The sequence below is a fragment of the Haliotis asinina genome, chromosome 2 (genome assembly GCF_037392515.1).
Source record: "Haliotis asinina isolate JCU_RB_2024 chromosome 2, JCU_Hal_asi_v2, whole genome shotgun sequence".
Classification (NCBI taxonomy): domain Eukaryota; kingdom Metazoa; phylum Mollusca; class Gastropoda; order Lepetellida; family Haliotidae; genus Haliotis; species Haliotis asinina.
The window spans coordinates 87468879-87482355 of NC_090281.1; the positions used below are offsets into that span (position 1 = coordinate 87468879).

General features: G+C 38.4%; 1 protein-coding gene across 1 annotated transcript; it reads left to right on the forward strand.

Annotated features, from left to right (window-relative positions):
- Positions 1-261: 261 nt before the first annotated feature.
- LOC137272073 (uncharacterized) lies at positions 262-4992 on the forward strand. Its single transcript, XM_067804440.1, has 5 exons — positions 262-267; positions 1901-2301; positions 2826-2918; positions 3136-3249; positions 4733-4992. The coding sequence occupies exons 1-5, from the start codon at positions 262-264 to the stop codon at positions 4917-4919; spliced, it is 801 nt and encodes a 266-aa protein (XP_067660541.1). The 3' UTR covers positions 4920-4992.
- The last annotated feature ends 8485 nt before the right edge of the window (positions 4993-13477 follow it).

The window sequence follows — 13477 nt, forward strand, 5'->3', positions numbered from 1 at the left end:
CCTGCTTGTGGGGATCCCTGCTGTGTAAACAGATTCCAGGATGGGTACTAAAACTGACCACTGAGTTTGACCAACTCCGTGCCTGTCATCACGAACCTGTTCGGTAATCTAAGGGCTATTTATTAGAAGGAAAATGTGCTAGTTGGATTACCTCAAGGTGCGACATTGTTGAGCAGTTCATCAAAAATGGTTTAAATAGCGATCGAAGGCGTACCTCAGCAGTCTTGTACAATCTGCTTGACAGACGGGTTCACATTCAAGATGAAGGTAAGTTGTACATTTTATGCTAATTTCAGTTTTACTCGTGTTTTTGCTCATTTCTTTGATCAAATTATCAAACTTTGAAAATGATATTTTCACAGGAATTGGAATTCCTCAATTTATGAATAAAGTAGAGATTTGAATTTTACTCACGATTCTCTAAATGCATATCTTAGAATTCTATAAGGCAGGCTTGTGACTTTCAAGACACCAATGATTATAGAAAGCTGTTTTTACAGATTTTTAAGTGATGACACTTACTATCTGACCAGGAGTAACACATTTCAAAGATTGTATGTGTGGGCATTTGTGTGGTTTTGGTCTGGGACCTGTGTGTTGTATAACATTCATATTTGAAAGACCCAGTATTCGTTGGTCATGTTTCGATTCTGAAAGCGCGTTAAACTCATACAAGCTGAAGTGTAATACAACACTGGGGATAAGGACAGGGCTACCATACATTTTGAAGATACTTTCCATGAAAGTTTTCAATTCTTCGAAATTCAGGATTGATATCTGTGATGCCAAAACGTTAACATGGCATGACATAAGTATTTATTCTACGGCATAAGTTCTCTACTAATTTGTATTATAATAGTTGCGCCGGCTGATTTGAAATATCTGTTTAATTCTAAGCTCTGAAGACAATCAAAGACCAGTAACATAGTCATCCTGTTGATTTGTTGATTTAATAAAAAATCTATCATTCCCTGTAGTTAGAACCATTTACCATATCTTATTTATTTCGCATTTCGGACGTAGCCTAGTGGTGAAAGCGTTCACTCGTCACGCCGACGATCCGGGTTCTATTCCCCACATGGGTACAATGTGTAAAGCCCATTTCTAGTGTCCAACGCCGTGATATTGCTGGAATATTCCTAAAAGCGGCGTAAAATTAAACTCGCTGACTCACTCATTCATAGTTTCGCATTTCGTATTCTGAAATATTGAAATGATTTTTTGCAATACTATCATTTACATGCAGATATAATAACCATCGCCCTTTGATGTATAATACATGTTTTATAACACAAACAATCTGATATTTGCACTATTGTTCAAGACAATAACGATTGTCTGAAGGAAGTCCAGCAGCGTGCTGAACATGATGGCCAATGATAATTCCAATTCAGGGTTCATGAACCCGAGATAAGAAGTGGACGTAAAATATTTAGATGATTCCCGGTCACCGGGATAACTTGACGTAAAGGCTATTTCACAATTTTAAATGGGTAAGTTTAGTTTGACGTCGTTTTTAGCAATATTCCAGCAACATCACGGCGGGGGGCACCAGAAATGAGCTTTCACACTTTGTACCCTTGTGGGGAATCGACGTGACGAGCGAATGCTGTAACCATTTGGTTAACCCACCGACCGTCATAATTTGAAATTTGCTATGAGTTAAGTAGAATTCATTTTGCTTGTTTGTGTATTGTTAACGGAAAATGTGTTTTGAATAATCTGATGTGAGCAAAAGGAATACCTGGAGCAAGTCAGCTGTTGGAAGCAGCAGCGCTGTAGTTCTCAGTGAGTTATAATACAAGAAGCGCATGTAAAATACCTGAAACCTCGAACTCGTATACATTATGCTGATTATGCTTATATGAATGCAACTATGTAATATATTTCTCTATTTCAGGTTTTCATTTTATTTGCCTGTGTAGCATACGCATTCACTGCGTCTGTGAATCAACATTCCCTAATCAAGCGCCAGGCTGACTCGAACTCCCCCGTCCTCTCCAAAGATGCCAACATGTTCGGCAGCAACTTTCCCTCCCAGAACAACGCCGGTTTCAACGACAATGCCCCACTTCATCCTGCTGTCGGCAACACGCCAGCCCATCCCTTCGGCCCGAACTTCCCTTTTGGAAAACCTGCCCAACAGAATGTTCCTTACGGTAGCCACTACAACAACCACTACAACGACTTCTACAACCACCTCGACACTCACTTCCCGGACGTCAACAGTAAATGTGTCAAGCCATACAACCTTGAAGCTGATCTTGCTATTCTGTCTGACAACGCTGAAGGTTTCCCAATGTAAGATTGTGTTGTAGTTCATAAAATATCATACGGAACGTTGTAGTTAAAATGTATGTTTTTATTGTTATAAATGTAGGCTAGTCTATTTTCCATCAATGTGAAAAGTGAAACGAAAGGAAAGAGCGAAATTTTACTTAATTTTCTTTAATGCTATTTTTGTCACCATATTCACACCGTGCCATTTTCTGTACATCTTATTTCTCAAAACTAATGTTGTCTTAATAGCTGACACGGGTGTAACGTTTCATATTAATTTCATAAACGGTTACTTATTGTTATTGGTAACAATTTTACAATATATTACAATGCATGTTTTGGATTTGTATTTATTGGGCACACTCTGGAATAAAACAAAATAGATCAGAAAATGTCAATATTTTCCCCGTCTTTGATACTAACACAACGCGTTACAAACAAATGTATGTTAGATATGCAATAGACTCATACAGGGAGCTTTGGATGAAGATGATCAGTTCGTCAGCATGTTACCATGACAACCGATCATCTATTTTCTGTTTTAGTGATGCCATCAACCTTGAGAAATCCCAGCGTCTGGACCTGTCCATCTACCTTCCCCCGGCCATTACCGAGCCAACTAGCGACGTGTTCGACGTGTATGTCACAAACAGTACAAAAAAAACAACATGTTTATACAGATTCAACATTTCATACAGAAACTAAATTGAAACCAAATAAAGCCAAATAAAGACATTCAATGATGTAACACAACGAACAGAACAAGGAAACAAGCAAAACGGAAAAGCTTGAAAACTGGTAAGAAATTTACATAAATCTTTATGAAATTGACCCGCTGGTGATCACTGATTTCAGAGACTATTCCTATTCCTGTCCAACAATCAGAAAGAGACTGAGAAGCTTCGAAAGGTATGGCGGTCGATGCTGGGTGTTGGCTGATCTGCAGGAAGTGGACTACGGATATTGCGCGTAAGTCCCACAGGTTGATACGCATGTCACACACGCACACGGATCTTACGCGAACCTTACACACACAGCATCACACCCATGATCCATGCTTTACGTCCAACGTTGAACGTGGGATTCCAAAGAGTACAATGCTTACACGGATTCGTATGTTCATTTCTAGTTTTGAACGAAATTTGAAGGTTATTGTTTTAAACGATTAAATCATTTTGAAGAGTTTGAGATTTAGGTACATTTCTTTCCAACTAACGGTACTTGATCTGTGTTTACATTTATTGTATCAGTAAACACCACAAAGCGATATGTTTCATAATGGCTTTAAAATATTTTGGCAATGAAATGTAACTAAATAAACTCTTACAGTCTACATGAAACAAAGAGGCAGTGTATAAGAACATATTCGATGTGTTTTTCTTACAAAGCCACATGCTGCTACGGCGTACAAACTAGTGTATCTGTACCATGCTAAAATCACCAAAACTACGGGGAAATTTTCAGAACAAAGACACAACAATCAGAGAAAACACGAAACACGATTTTGAATAATTGCCCTAAAACCCCCAGACACAACGTGAGTCAGATCAAATTCAAAATATCTCAACCGAAATTACTTTCCCATCCCAACGATCTGGCAGTGGCAGATCTTTTATGTGTATTACTCGGACTTGATCCAGGGATTAAGGGTAATCCTCTTGGCTTAACCCCTCGCGGGGACATCATCACGCCAAGGCTAACGCGCTGCACCTTTTGGCTGTATATCCTTTAATCAACCTGCTGGTGTTTTTGTCACCCTTGGAATTTTATATCCAGCCATTAATGGGTTCTTTTATTAAGTTTAGCCTCGTTTTTGTTTTGTTCTTAAAACAATAATGTACAGATATTGTGGGAATTGTTCTCCTTGTCGGTTTAATGCCTTTGTCATATCTGTGCGTGTGAAAGAACGCACAAAGCCTGCTGACTTTCATATACAAAGTCCATCCATACTGTTCTGCACTCGTAAATACGTGAATGATCCAGGGCATTCCATTACTGGTCGTAGGGTATTACAAAATGGGTGTAGGTGATCTAACTTTGAGGCTTAAACTCAGTAAACGCAATCCTACAATGTGGATACGAGCTTAATCAATTTTCCCCTAGCGATTAAGTACAGATATACTGAAAAACAAAAGAGACGTAAGTCTCGAAAACATGAAATGTCATAAAACTAACTAAAGCGTTCACTTTATATCTGACATGGATCGTAAGCCATTATGAAGTACCTGCAATTTTCTACATTGATCGCTAACCATTAGCAAGTACTTTCTGACATAAATCGCAAGCCGTTAGCCAGTACATGACTACAGTGGTTGTATTTTAGCAAGTGCTTGTAACAATGAAACGTTAGGCCTGTTGAAAATTTGATAGTGTGAATATGATGCTATTTTTTCTAGGGACTACCAGTAGCATGTTTTAATGACCTTTGTGTGACCTTTGACCACTGTTTCAGAAACAACTACTGTAACAGCCATCACCACAGCAACGCTTTTCAGTCCCGCAACATGTGCATCGAGACCTACGACACCATGTACGTCTGGGTCTATTGCGACAGCTACAACATCGCGACTTTGAGGATCAGAGAGGAAGCCGTCCGTGTTCCCAAATACTGCTCCTGTAAAAATGTCCAGTGTGTCTAAGGCGCTGTGAATAATTTGAATCTTTGAGGAGCCTTATCATGCTTGTGTTTTATACTATGCTTTATGAATAAAAGTGTGAAAATTCGGAAACAGGGTTGTGGCATTATTACAGTCATCTAAAATTGATTATAAGTTTGACATGGAAAATCTGGGTTGAATAGTCCATATTGCTGATCTTAAAGTAAAACCCCTCCAGGATTGTTGTGCTCATAAAGCTAGTGACATTCATATGCATATATACAAGCATAATATCTGTGTTTAGCCATGCATCAGCGTCTCTATGTGTCCCTTCTCTCAAGCACACGGTGTGTCTTGAATAACGCTGATTGCGGCGTAAAATTGCATTCAGTCCACACGTATCAGGAAACATAATTTATGGCAAACAACAGGATCCAATAAATACATCAGCTACGCCACATTATTACTACAGTATGCCGACAGGTGAATACATTATACAGAACAACTGTTGCCCAATGACGTCACTGAGTATTGCGTAAATGGGAATCGAACCACCGAGTTTCCGCTCTTCCAAAATCCTTCATTGCATCATGCAAAGCCATTTTTCAACAGGATTCGCCCGTACTAAAGATGCTTCACTTACATGCAGGGATAAAAAGATATATCTTGATTCCATGGATTTGGTGGGAGAGGTGCTCAATTAGTGTGGTATATGTATCTTATCACTTGATCACACATCGACATATAAATATATATGTAGATAGGGCGTTGTGATTTTACAAATACACCATACAGATGCTTCTTGCATACCATGTATTTAGACATAAACATAAAATGTGTTTGACGATCTTATATCTGAGACGGGATCCTGTTTTCGTCACGACAATCATATTTTCCATCACGGTATACATGTACACATTTGAATATTTTATCTATACCATAGTAGAGATTTTGAAATTTTATACTTAGTAAGGTCGGTTATTGGGGAATGATGCTACGTTCACGTGATGTCCTGGACATATTTTTGTGGTTAGTATTTCATTCAAGAAAAAACTACTAATCTGTCATTTGGAAAGAAAGTAGAAATACTACATTCTGTATCATTCATACTCTGTCACACAGAACCTGATGATAATATATCCAAGTTCACGCAAGTCTAGAAAATATGGCAAGTCTAGATTATCAGAGCGTCAAGAAATGAAGTGAGTCTACAGGCTCCTTTTCATTTCATCTTATCTGTGTATTATGATTTTTATTTTCTGTAAAATATGTTCATTTCAGAGAGTAGTTGTTAGCCTTTATCATCCTTCTTGTGTTAAAACGTTCGCTCGTCACTTTATAAGACACATATTCCATTCCCGATACGGGTACAATGTTGGAAGCAAATTGCTAGCGTCCACCGTCGGATAATGCTGGGATATTGTGAAAACCAAACTCACGTTTAACACTTTACCTTTTTTTATTTCCTCTGCTAACGTACGTTTTCGTCTGTCTCGAATCACCTGTTTATGTCTTTGTTTATAATTCAGGGGCTCCTTTCACAAAGCAACCTTTACTAAGGTTAACCTGAACTCCCATTGTTTAACACTGCACTAAGGTTACCTTAGACTTAGTGCAATGTTAAAGAATGGCAGTTAAGGTTAACCTTAGTAAAGGTTGCTGTGTGAAAGGAGACCCAGAGCGATTACGTAAGTATGTCATAGTAGGTATTCTTGTCACTGTTACAAACAATAACTACTTTTCAGTTTACAATGAGCTTGAGTGAGTTTACTTTTACGCAGCACTCAGCACTATTCCAGCTATATGGTAGTCTATGTATATGCAGAAATTATTATTGACAAGAGCTATACCGCCTTTCTCCTGTATTTGTCTCCCTTTTCCTCTTTGCATTCTCCGTCATGCCACCCATTCATTAAGGCAACATGGATGTATGAATTAGAAAACGACGTAACTATATACTGTTCTTTGTCAATATTGTCATGTTAATAGCAGCTTGAACCATCTTATGTGACTGATTCTTGGTGAAGAATAATGGTTACCTTTTGTCGTAGTTTCTTGCCTCGGGTTCTAGATCAAAGGTAAATAACATATTTTTTAATAAGTCTGGATTGGTAGTGCTTAACGCGTGTGAATACACAATCATTATGTCATTTACACTCACAAATAAAACATGTTAGGTTGGTGTAGATAAATCCATGAAAGAGAACACGATAGATATACGAGCTTCAAATCACCCATCATCGACTACATGTCCCTTGAAATGTTAAAACAATACATGGTGTTTCACCATGAGTTGGATGCAAACATGTCCTGGCTATTTGCGATGTACACTTGAAACGATGTACAATTGTTATCAATCTGCCATCTTCAATAATTATTGCGGAGTGTATCCCATGTATGACATGGTCCGTAAAACAGTTTCTACAAGAAACAAATGCATGTACAGTTGCTCTGAAGATGTAGGTGCGAAAACAATCTCATCTCATAGGGGCCAACCACTTAGATTTAGCATCCGATTCACATACAATAAAGTGAAGTTGGAGCGAACCCTATAATTCGACGTCGATGCATTCTTGTTCGATAACCCATTAGTTACTAGCATTCGATCTAGGTGTCTCGATGTTTGTGTTGTTCTGTAAACAACCAATAGCCAACATTTTTTGCATGTTACTGTTGGAACGGTTAACGCAAGTTAGATGAAAACATATTAACTTCATGATCCCCATATAGAAGCTGTCTTGAGAAATGTGTCCAAGTTCCCTCATGTCTGGACAGGTTTGACGTCTTACGTGTGATCCCAATGTCGGTGTGAATCAAGCTTAAAGCCTTTGTATTAGTCATCAACCGATCCCGACTGCTATGAGCAGCTAATCCCCGATATCCTCCAGTAATCCACACTAATCCCAACATTGAGGTCATGCCGAGCGGTAGCACACTAGCTGCAACTGCCCACCTGCGTCTTAATCTTATCTGCAACTGACACGGACTGGTCAAGCTTACTGACCATTCAGGGATAGCACCCCCAACATGCACCCTGTGGCTTAACTGCATTAATAACAATCGTACCTGATGTAGTTAAACGGGAATGTTATCGTTGAGTAACACCTTTTAACCTGTGAAACCACTTTGTCTTTAGATTTTGTTGATCTTGAGGTATTAAAATTAATATCAAACTAATATTCAAAGGTGTTTGAGGCCAGTTTGTTAATGCTAATAGGTGTAAGACATTAGCTATAGTTGATGATAGTTTCAACAGGTATATAAAGACGAGATCTTGTCCAGACATGTTATCTGCGCTTGCAACGAAACAACTATGATGGTAAGTGGTACATGGACACTTCGACAGTTTAACTGTTTATTATCCATTTTTTTGTGATAGTATGAAGAAGCGACTGTAATATTCTAACATAAGTATGTATACATAGCTATAAAGTCTCCAACTTGCAAGCATTATTATTTGCCTTAATAAGAAAAAGGCATTGTTTCTATAAAACTCATGCGGTTTTGAGGAAAGCGTTCAGAGTTGTATCCATTAATCGAACCAGGATCCGCTGATGTAGCTGCCGAAACCATGATAAAAGTTTATCACACCATGCATGATACATGTAGATTTCTGGAAAGTGGAAGTCTTCTAAGACAAGAGTAACCTTAGGCCGTTATCACAAAACAACCTGGTGTAGCACTGACTTGAACTAATTGTTTGCTTTCACAAACACATTTACTTTATTTTCAGTCCGGACTGATCCTAATCGCATGTGTGTCATGTGTGGCTGCTTCTCCTTTCAACGGTATTACTCCAGGTGTTTTGGGAAATGGGCTGAATACAAACGTTCATCATGGTATGCATACAATCAGTATATCTGCATCACTTAGAAGAATAGACAGTAGAAGTTTCATACTAATCGCTCTGTCTACAACACTTTGTTTACGTTACTTTAAACGTTGTAGAAATATATTTTTCTACGTAAACATAAACATTGTTTATTACATTCCTTATCCTTTTCATATTATATCTGACTAACGTTTTTTCGTATAAACTGTAAATAAACATTCCAACAGTACAAACGTGATCATGAAATCTAACAAAACAATCTGAAACGTGAAAAAATATTATTAAGCAACAGACAGTCGCCCAACGTGATCTGAGGTGTGACAGTGTTCTAAAGACATCACCGCCGTATTGCCATGTCGTTTATTTGTTCACTTCAGCCACTCTATAATATAGCGTCCTTTATCATTTGTCAAGTAGTCTAGCTACTGATTTCACTCATCTTGTAATCATGTAATAACTTCAGGTTTCAATAATGGCTTCAACGTGTTCAACAACAACCACCTTGGAACTGGATACAACACATTTGGTAATACTGGCGCCAACGTCTTTGGACACAATCAGTTCGGACAAGTGTGTCCCAACCAGACTGATTTAGTAGAAGAACTTCGACTCAATCCAGATCCTACAGGATACCCCGTGTAAGTGTCTCTGTGTTACTGTCATGTGAATATAACCACCAGAACTTCCCTCTGAATTAATTTCTTGCAAATATTTTTAAATGCAGTTATCCAGACTCACAAACAGTTTCTAAATTGAACAATATAATATAACGCCAGTTATAATAACGTTTATGATAATAAGCAGAGTGTTTAGTGTGCTGCTGCTGATGATGATAATGATGACTGGCTGAAAATCTCCTTTTACAGAGACCAGATAGCAGCAGAACTAGCTGCCCGCCCAGACCTGGCTAACTGTCTGCTCAGAGAACTAGTGCCCGAGACCGCTCCTGCAGTGCCAGCTGACCCTATGTATGTATCTAAGACAGCATATACGGTCTTAAACAATCGAGTCTGTACCAAACAGTTAAGTGATCAACAGCATGGGCATATATCTACGTAAATGGAATACGATGACATCCGGCATCAAAGTCCACCGACCACCCGATCCCGTCAGTCGGATCAAACGACAATCATGCATTGCTGAAGATTAATTGTAACCCTACTGGTATCAATTTATCAACGACTGACACTTAGTCCGACCGTTTGTTCTGATATCCCGTACTGTACTGTATTGACTGAACGTTTATCTATTTCTTTGCAGTCTGGTCAGTGCCAAGCCAACATGTCCATATCTGGAGACCGCTCTTCAGAGTTTCTTCCGGTATAACAGTCAGTGCTGGATACTGCGGCAGTTCCAGGAAGTCATCAGATATGTCACATGCCTGTGAGTTGCTGGTCGAAATGTTTCACTGAGCGTAACTAGATTCATAGGAACTGATACTCAAGCTTGAATCTTGCTGATCATATTAGTACATGTATGCAAATGTGAATTATTTCAAAGAAGTGTGAAACTTTGACAAGCTGAGTAATATCAATTGGGACCACTGCATGCAGTAAGAGTTGACGCAGTAAACCAGGATCAATAATGCATATAAATTGAAATAATATGCCATTTTACTCAGTTTAACTCCTTCACTCTCTTGGCCTCCAAGTGCATCCATCCTCACTCACTCACTCATTCACTCACTCACGCACTCACTCACACTGTTGTACATTCCAGGACGCGCGAGTGCACCACCTGTGGCAAGAACAGCCTAGGGTTCGGAGAGTCCCCGTTCCAGTGTATCAGGGAGTACCAGTATGTATCAGTGTGGGCCTTCTGTCAAGGTCTTCCCAACCTTCAACAAATCTCCAGGGAGAGGATCATCTTGCCCGTCAGCTGCAGCTGCAACAAACTCCGTTGTTACGCCAATGACGGACACCACTAGATATATGTGGACATCTATGTGCAGTTGTAGTGGGATCAGAGGTCAAGGTCAACAGTTGTATATTCGAGGCAGCAGGTAGATGATATTTACTCAAAGTAATCATCTGCACGAACGTTTAGCCGATAGTTTTGGTTTATTAGTTGAGCTTAAATGTGAACTGTTTCTTTCTGTAACTGTATCATTTATACCAATAAACAATTCGACAGCTTATCATTTTGTTTCTGTACTTATATTCATGAAGGAATGAGTGAGTGAGTTTAGTGTTACAGTCCGCATTATGCCAGTTATATGACTGCAGTCTGTAGGACAAGTCCAGACAATTCGGTGATCAACAGCATGAGCATAGATCTACGCTGTTGGGATACAATGACATATGTCAACGAAGTCAGCAAGTCTGACCACCTTTACGACAAGCATGGGTTACAGAAAATCAGTTCTAACCCGGATCTTCACGGCATGAGTTACTGAAGATCATTTCTAACAAGGATCTTCACGGGTTCCATGAACATGTATTGCCGTTGTTACGAATTCCATTTGTTGTAAAAATTACATATTCCATGCACATTCAGACGCCACATACATCGAAACATACATGCAATGGACAATGAACAGAGGCAAGACGTATTTCACAGTTAATTGAAAGGTCTGAACTTCAGGACTTGACTAGAAACATTTTGAGTTAATAGTTAGTGGCATAATCAGACTGCCGTACACAATGGTGTGTATATCCAAGCCATCTGCTAGGATTTCAAAGCCTTGCATCAAATGAAATCAAAGCGGCAACATACGCTGATCAGTTTAGAAATAAATGACTGACAACGTCCGCAATACCACCACAAAGGCAAGCATAGAATATTAATCGTCATTCCACCAAATAGGAAATATTTAAGATTTTTTATAAAAAAACCCAGTTATGATAGGTTAAATCTAGACGATGGACATGAATGGGAAGACTTTATTGTGAATAAGATTAGATTGTGAGAGATTATTCCAATCATGGATAAATGACTTTTGAAAAACCGTGGTTCGAAACTTTGGAAAAGTCAAACTGGACGTCGACAAGTTACGCAAATTGTATTGGGAAATAGGTTCACGGGGATCTTAATAGGCATATAGAAGTTGGTATTCAAGTGTGATATAGATATGGATGTCAACTTCTTCTTTAATGTATATGTTAAGTCAGATTGTGAAATCAGTCATTTCAAGAAATGACTAAAAATAAATCATTTCGTGAAAGAGGGTCAGTGATTTCGCATCATTCTGTGTAACAATAATCATTATTCATGACATTTCATTTAGTAATTCAATCTACAAAAGTGAATCACAATTTCAATATCACTTACTGTCACTAACACTTAAAACTATTGTGGCAGCGACTGTTGACTTCAGCTTGGCGTTAAAGAACTCATACATGTTTGTTTCAGCGGACACACCTCACAAACCCCTGTCTACCAGATTTCATGAAATGACTGAAGTATATTGATCGTTGTTACACAAAATGAAGCGAGATAGCTGACCTCCTTAATCATTTCACGAAATGACTGATTTCACAATCTGATCGTAACATATTCACAGCGTTTCTGTGCTATTCCTTGAACCAAGGAGGATACAATGACATTTGTTATACTTTAAGCACAGCGATGGCAAATAGGTGGCAAAGTCTTGCCCCGATCACAAGCATCTGATACATAAACAAAGTATTCATTTAATGTTTGAGCCTTTTCCAAATCCGTAACAACAAAACAACAAAAAGATCTTTAGATAACAATCTAATTGAGTAAATGATATTAGTTATCATAATTAGAATTAAAGTTTAAAATTTAAGCATGTTAGATATATGCGTCAGACCAGCCATCATCCACCTCTTGCATATATTTAAGTATGTAATTAGGTGTACCCGTTAGAACACCCCCTCGTACTTAAGTAATTACTATGTTAGATATACCCGTTAGAACCCGCATCCCAACCCTCAGCCCCTCTGTATGGCTATACCTATCAAACATACATACATGACACAGAGGGAGGGGCAGCTGGAGATATTATATCAAGACGAAACTCATGTCTAGTCAGTCAGCCAAGAACACCCTTGATACTGCGGTTGTTATATTATCTACAGTCAAGTATTTATCAGTCTGGACAGTCCACTGCTGTCCGCCATTCCCCCCATGCACCTTGATGCTATTTTCATGCAATGTATTTACATCTTTATATTAGAAAAAAAACCCACTCAGATTCGACACCTTGCAAAGTTTCTCATGGTCACTAAATTCAACTGATGTGGTTGAATTTCGCCAGTACACCTTGGTACAACATTTGAACAATACCCTACATTTCTTATGTACACTTATGGAAATATGTTCTTGTAAACCTGTTTTCAGCAATGCTATATTAGAAGAGTGGTAGATATTGTATGAGGATGTGTTAATAGATATGTTAAATGTTTGATGAAAAATCTCAACTCAGCTAGCTAGAAGACATGGACACCATATTTAAAAGTTTGATACACATCAACGAGTTTGTATTTGTGTGGTTTAGTCATGGTGTTAGCAATATTAATAATTACAAAACCAGGGCTTTTTGGAGTAAAAGCGAAAAGCATACTGAGTAGAATTAATGAATCTTACAAGCTTAAGACTATCAACTCCTCATTAGATGCAGAGTGTCATGTTTCAAATGTGTATTTCAAAGAATATAGACGACATATGTGCTTACCGAGACTTCATCACCTACCCCTTTCTTTGTAATGAAAGAAGTAAAGATGATAATTCTACCTCAACAATATATAAGAGTTGAAACAATAACATCCCACAGGGTGAATTACATTTTGTTTTTGTCTGTGAT